Source organism: Sorex araneus, chromosome 11 (genome assembly GCF_027595985.1).
Source record: "Sorex araneus isolate mSorAra2 chromosome 11, mSorAra2.pri, whole genome shotgun sequence".
Lineage (NCBI taxonomy): Eukaryota > Metazoa > Chordata > Mammalia > Eulipotyphla > Soricidae > Sorex > Sorex araneus.
The window spans coordinates 23029392-23036549 of record NC_073312.1 but is presented as its reverse complement, the minus strand read 5'-3'; the positions used below and the strand labels follow the sequence as shown (position 1 = coordinate 23036549).

The following is a 7158-nucleotide window of genomic DNA, read 5'->3' as shown; positions in this document are numbered from 1 at the left end:
AGGGAGGCGGGAGGGCCAGGGAGGGAGTGCAGAGGCCTGGCCATGGCCCCCGCATCTCTCTCCTGCCGGGGATCCAGAGAGACTGTCAGAGAGGGCGGAAGGGGTCATGCTCCCCATTGTGAAGAGCAGGAAATGCCCCCAGGAAGTTCTGGAGCCTGGGCTGGGGGACGTGGCCCAAGGCAGAGCTCAGGCCTCTTCCCTGTGAAGACTGGGTTCACCCCCGACCCCTGCAAATTCCAAACATGGAGGTGCCCGGCAGGACTCTTGAGCAGCATCTCAGGCCTGGGCCAATCGAATTTCCATCTTGCCACTTCTTGCTGGCCTTGCTCTCTGCTCACCCACAGGCCCTGGAGAACCTTCTCTCCCCTGATTTCCTCTTCCCGACTCGGCAGCCCTGACCACCAGACCCTGGAGCTAGGCCCCCTAGATGCCAGCGACAGGAAGTCTGGGCCCCAGGACACAGGGTTCTGTGAGGGTCACTTCCCACACAGCTGAGCCAGGCCCAGGGTGTGGCCTGTCTCCCCATCATTCTCTCCATCTCTGTGAGTTAAAGCCACAGTCCTCAGGCAGGGGCTGGGTTGGTGTGAGGGTTGCGGGCAGCAGACAGGTGGTGCATCTGCCCAGTATCACCCCAGGGCCCCCCCCTCTACATGTGCCCCTTTTGCTAGCTGTCAAGACTTCCAGGTCAAGGTTGCTGGGTGGCAGGACCTAGGGGTCCGGGCGAGCGGGGGAGAGGAGAGGAGAGGGGAGGGGAGAGATCTGACCCCCACCTGGAGGGATCCTGGCTCGTTCCTGCTCCCCAGGAAGGGAGTTTGTGGGGACACGGGAACAGGCACCAGCCCTCTCTCTGCCTCTGCCCTTCTTGGCTTTAAGATTCCCGTGAGCGCAGACTCTGGGTACAAAGTGCCCAAATAGGGCTCCAGAGTCCTGGCCATGATGGGGGTGACCAGGTCGCCTTCTGAGACTGCAGCCGGGCCAGGGAGGGGCACCCCAGACTCTGCCAACAACTACAGGAGGGATGGGAGACTGAGAGACGGGTGTGGGGACCAGCCCCACTCTGCCCGGGGAAAACTCACACCCAGGGCTGGAGCCTTGCTTACCCAGGGCAGCTGGGGGGCTCAGGCGAGCAGCATTGTCCTCTTTGGGTTCCGGGACAAGAGGCTCCCTGGGGTGGGGGCTGCAGGCGCTGCCCTCCGCCTTCCTGCTTGGCTTCTGTGCTGGAGCCTGATGACTTCAGAAAGTTTCAGTCCCGAAAGAGGATGTCAGCCCCGCAGTGGGAAGCTGCAGGGCAGGGGGCGGGAGGAGCTGGGAGCAGGGGGCAGGAGGGAGGGATTGGGCACCCTGCTGCCTGCAGGGCTGACTCTCAGGTCACCTTCCCAAGGCTTGACCCCCACCTTGCAGAGCTGCCCCAGCTGGGGAGGGAGGGAGAAGGCAGGATCCCCTCTCCCCTCCCTCCTGCCCTGGCTGGCTCATCTTCCTGGGCAGCCCCACCCCCGGGTGTTGCTTCAGACCTCTGTGGAGGGGGCTGTACATTGGGTAGGACACTTGTCTTGCATGGGGCCGACCCAGGGTTCAATCCCTGGCACCACAGATGATCCCCTAAGCCTGCCAGGAGTCATCCCTGAACACAGAGCCAGGGTACGCCCTGGGCCATGCTCGGTAAAGCCCAAAGATGAAAAACAAAACAAAATAAAATCTAGGGTGGAGGGAAAACAAACAAAAACCAGCACCCCGGGGCCTGGGAGCTGTGTGATGGCTGGAAGAAATGGAGCACAGGTTCTGCAGGAGTCCTGGGGTCCGGTCCTCAGTGCTGCTCACCCTGCAGGATTCCACAAGCATCTCCCGGAGCCACCCCTGAGCACCAAGCCAGAAGTAAACCCTGAGCACCACTGGTGCAGCCTCTTCCCCCCTCAAAGTAACCAAAGGAAAAGTAGAGCCCAGATCTCAGGAGTGCTGGGAGGGGAACTTCAGCATGTGGGATCCTGAGCTCTGAAGGCGTCAGAGAAAGAAGTTGGAGCAGGGTGTTATCTTTTGGTTTTTTGCCCACACCCAGTTGACTCCTTGCCTTTTTTTGGCTCAGGGATCACCCCTGGCATATGTGGTCCAGGGTGTAAAACCCCGGTCAGCCACATGCTAAGGTAAGAGCCCTGCCTGCTGGACTATCTCTCCAGCCAGTGTTTGCTATTTATTTATTTATTTTACAATTTTTAGATATTTTATTTTCATAAGGTAGTTCACAATAGTTTATTGCAGATAATATTCAAAGACCAATCCCACCACCGAGTACCTTCCCACCACAAGAGGAAAGTGTATGAAGGCTGTTGTATTTCATTCTGGAGCCATTTAAGTTCGAACATAAAAGAATACAAACAAGTATGTTAAAACCAAACAAATGTGTGCTACTTTTGGTTCATAAGTGAGTTAGAGTATAAGAGTTCTTGCGGCCAAATTAGAAAATTCGGCGACTCTCTCTTCCAGGAGCTTTAGTCTATAGTCTCTGGGTCTTGGCCATTGATGAGATTACATGGTGCATGGGGGGGGGCGGGGGGTTCAGTTTGTGGGTGTCACTGCCAAGCTACTGGAAGACTGAGGAGCTGGGGGAGGAGTCCCATTTCTGATTGGAGCACGCTTAGAGATCTTCGTCACGGGTTCCCGCATACCTGGGTTTTCCTGCCAGTTCCCACTAGGATTAGGCTTGTCTGAGTGTGAGGAGAGCGACCTTGAGCATGGCGGCAGTTGGGTTCTGGAGGTTTTTGGCTGCCGGGGTTCTGCTTGGGGCTGTGCTCAGGAGTCACTCCCGGGTGATGCTTGGGAATACTCGGGGCTGGGGTTGCATCCAGGGCTCCTGCCTGTGAAGCCTGAGCTCAGCCTGGCGAGCCATTGCCCCATACTGCAGGTGTTCCATCAGGCCCACAGGCCTGTCCTTCAGGGGCGGCCAGGTCCCCTGCCCTCTCCTCCACACCCCATACCGCTGAACCTCATTCTTCCCCCAGAGTCGATGGTTTGAGAGAAAGGGTGGTGCTTCAATGGTCGGAGGTTGGGTTGTCAGCAAGTTGGGGCTGAGGGTGGGGAAGTAGGCTCATATTGAACTCCTCGTCGATGCCAGACTGCTCGATGGCCCACTTATGCAGGCGGCTGTAGGGGGGGATTTCAGGCTTCTCCTGGTACTTGGAACTGTCATTGATTTTGTCCCACGGTATACTCCGCTCTGTACCTTGCTTTGGGAACTTGTCCATCAGTGTCTGGTCCCTCTTGCTGAGCGCCACGAAGCCGAAGAACTGCTTCACGTTGTTGGCCGCCAGCGCGAGCGAGTGCACCTCGGCCGTGAGTCGGAAGAGCTGCTTTTCGTTGGCGCGGTAGCAGGCCCTGTAGTCCTCCTGGTGATAGCTGAGCTTCGAGCAGCAGGCCTTGAGACACTTGATCAGGAACACCACCACGGCCACTGTGCAGATGAGCAGCCACCCTAATAGCTGAGACAGAGGGCCGGTCAGGGAAAGGGGCGGCTGAGGGGGTCCGGAGTGGCCGGGGTGGAGCTGGCCCTCAGCACCCCCCAGCCAGCCGGTTCTGCAACGCCCGCTGCAAATTCTGCCCCTGAAGGAGAAACCAGCATTCCCAGCGGGATTCGGTCCCTCTGCCCTCACTCTGGCACCTGCTCTGTGCTTAGACTTTGCAGACCCCTGCTGCCTTCCTCTCCCCCCACCCCAGGGCCTCCTTCCACATCTCAGCCTCCAAGTCTGGCTCAGACAGAGAGGCTCAGTCCCATGCCACCTCGGGGAAGCCTTCAGAGACCCACTGGGAGCCCCTACATGCCTGCTGCCTCCTCACCCTCATTATCTTATAGGAAAATTACCTCATGCTTGTCTCAAAGGCTCCCTGGGGTGGGTGTCCCTCCATTTGGCCCTGTACAGCTCTGAGCAACGGAATCCCATTCCTGTGTCTCCACACACATCTCCTGGGATGCCCACACTCCCCTCTACTGTAGCTTCGTGTGTGTGTGTGTGTTTGTGTGTGTGTGTGTGTGTGTGTGTGTGTGTGTGTGTGTTCAACCCGGGTCACTGGTGATACTTCAGCTAACCTGGCTCTGGCTCACAGTTTAGCCTTAAGGCCTGAGGGATGTGGTGCTGCCCGAACCCTGCAGGGTAGGGGATGACCAACTTTCCCCAGAGAAGCCTGGGACACACCCAGTGATGCTTGGGAGCCTCCAGGGATGTCCCTGGCTGTGCTCAGGGACCGTGTGGTGCCAGATTGAACCAGATCGGGCTGGGTGCACACCAGGCTTGCACCCTGGCCCCTCTACTGTCCCCAGCCACAACTGGTGTTTGCCATGTCCCAACACTAGGTCAGTGACTCCTTGTCGCTCCCCGGCCTCCTCTCTGTCCCTTCAGGCTCCACCAGGCACCTTCCTTTACTCTGCCCTTCATTCATTTATTTGTTTATCCCTCTGCTGCCTCGGAGCAAAGCCAAGGTGAAGGTAGGAGGGAGCAGGAGACGAATTTCTCAGAAGCAATAGGACCAAGATGGGATCTAAAGCATTGGTTTCTGCCACAGACAGACCTGTCCATGTCGGCACAAGGGGTCAGATGCCTCAGTTCTCACTGCCCGACTGGGGCCCACGTGCAGGGGAGACTGTGGGCGGGCATGAGAGGCTGGAGAGCTGCTCCAAAGCTGCAGCATCACTGGCCCTACCAGAGCCCAGGGCCCGGGAAAGGGCCCCTTTGTGGTGCAGACACAGGCCCCGTGAGACCCGGCTGGCACAGGTGGTGGCCCAGGAGAGAGGTGCCAGCAGGAACTAGGGCTGTGATGAGCTACAAGAAGACTCCCCCCAACTCTGCCTTTGACCCGACCCTAACCACAGACTAATTTGTTCTGTTTTCTTTTTTCCTTTTTGGGTCACACCCGCGGTGCTCTGGGGACCATAGGGGATGCCCAATTCAGGTCAGCCGTGTGCAAGGCCAGCACCCTCACCGCTGTACTACCACTCTGGCCCCCAATACAGACTCTTATCTGCATGGAAAACCTCAAGCTGGGGCATTTTGGGGAACTTTGTGAGCCAGCGGGGAGCCTCCCCGACTGGGCAGCCGAATCCTAGCCTGAGTGTGTGAATACGCTTTTACCTTGGGGCATCCCCCACTCTCTCCCCTCTGCTCCTGTTCCCTTTGAACCCCTGGCTGTTTCCCTCCCTCTTCCTCTCTCCCCCTTCCCTAACTAAAACGACTGGAGTTAAGTTTTAAGCATTCATGGGGTCTGCTGGGTTTCACCAAAACTCAATACATCAAAATTCTTATCTGGAGGGGCTGGGAAAAGAGTTGGCAATGGAGCAATGTCCTTGCATGTGTGAGTCCGGGTTCCACCCCCAGCACTGCAAAAATGAACAAAACTCTCTTATTTGAAATGGGAAAATGATTCTTTTTTTTTCGTTTTGGCGTCACACGTGGCGATACACAGGGGTCACTCTTGGCTCTGCACTCAGGAATTAACCTGGTGGTACTCAGGGGACCATAGAGTATGCTGGAAATCAAACCCGGGTCGGCTACATGCAAGGCAAATGCCCTACCTGCTGTGCTAACTCTCCAGCCCCGATTCTGCGTGTTTTTTTGGGGGGGTCACATCCGGCGACGCACAGGGGTTACTCCTGGCTCATGCACTCAGGAATTATTCCTGGCAGGGCTTGGGGGACCATATGGGATGCTGGGATTCGAAACCCAGTCGGCCGTGTGCAAGGCAAACGCCCTATCTCTGTGCTATTGCTCCAGCCCCAAGAAAATGATTCTTACCACACTAAGAATCTTGCTTAATGGTTGCCACTGATTACGGGAACCCAGGAACTGGATGGGCACTGAGCCACCCGCCACCTCCCAGCGAACGGATGAGCATCCCTCAGCACAGCCTTACCTGAGACTCAAACTTGAGCCTGCGGCTCACCTCCTCCCGGAACCCAGACAGGTTGTCAGGGCTCTCCCCGCAAGATAACATGGCCAGGATCTGCGTGGCGTGGGAGAGAGGGAAGGTCTCGTTCTCAGCCGTGAGCGAGGACGGGTCCACAAACTCGCTGAATGCGCAGACGTAGGCGTCCCCGCGCAGCAGGGAGATGACCAACCAGGTGAGGGGGGCCACGGCTGCGCGGCCCACGATGGAATATAGGATGCATGGGCATTTCTTGGTCCTGAAGCACCGGCACCAGTCCACCAGGTTCCTGGTTTGGTTGTTGAGGATGATGCTGATGAAGAAGAGCAACAAGGCGGGCCCCAAGGTGGCCGTTAACCCATACCGGAAGTTCCGAACTGGTGAGCACGGGCACTGGAAGGCCAACAAGGAGAAGAGCTCCTGGCCCCCCGTGGTGCCCAGAGCCACCAGCCCATTTAATGTCACCAAATCCTTGCTCCTGAAAATGCGCGACAGGAAGGGGGTGATGGGGTTTGCCATGGTGTCAGGGCAGGGGCTGCACGAGGAAGAAGTGCGGGCTGGCATGCACCTTGCAACAGGGCCGGGCTGGTCACTCCGGTGGCAGCTGGGCACCACCTGTAGGACAGCAGGAGACAGAGAATGTTGCTCTGAACCCAACCCCCAGGGGCAGCCCCTGGGGGCCGGCTGACAAGGTGCAGTGATGGTGGCCCGCATCCTACTCAGCCATCATTCCTCATCCCCGGGACCCCTCAGTGGGCTGTCAGCCCCCAGACTCGCGGAGAAGGGGCAGTTGCCCTAGGTTGACCTCTCAGGGGCAGAGTTGTGGGCCCTCCTCCTCGGATGCTCAGACCTCCTGGCTTCCACCAGCTTCTTCCTGGGGGCTGAGGAGGGCCCCGTGGCCTGCCAGCACTGACAGAACGCTCACTTCCCTTCGAACTGTGGGTTGGGTCCGGGCAGTGGTCTGTTGGGCCAGTGTCCTGATGTGGGAGGGGACCTGTGCCCCCGATTGGGGGAGGTGACCCTGTGCTGTGGAGTGGCGCTGGGGAGAGTCCCGGGCACATTTGCCCTCCTGGGGGCCTCAGGTGGGCTCCCGGCTCCCACCCACTCAGGCATCTCCTCTGGGCCCCTGTCAATCAGGGAGGCGGGAGGGCCAGGGAGGGAGTGCAGAGGCCTGGCCATGGCCCCCGCATCTCTCTCCTGCAGGGGCTCCAGAGTGACTGTCAGAGAGGGCGGAAGGGGTCAGGCTCCCCATTG

General features: G+C 58.4%; 1 protein-coding gene across 1 annotated transcript; it reads right to left on the bottom strand.

Moving 5' to 3' along the window:
- Positions 1-3023: 3023 nt before the first annotated feature.
- Positions 3024-6423, bottom strand: LOC129399359 (calcium homeostasis modulator protein 2-like). Its single transcript, XM_055119175.1, has 2 exons — positions 5893-6423; positions 3024-3470 (listed from the first exon to the last, which is right to left on the bottom strand). Exons 1-2 carry the CDS (start codon positions 6421-6423, stop codon positions 3024-3026), a joined length of 978 nt encoding a protein of 325 aa, XP_054975150.1.
- Positions 6424-7158: the final 735 nt, after the last annotated feature.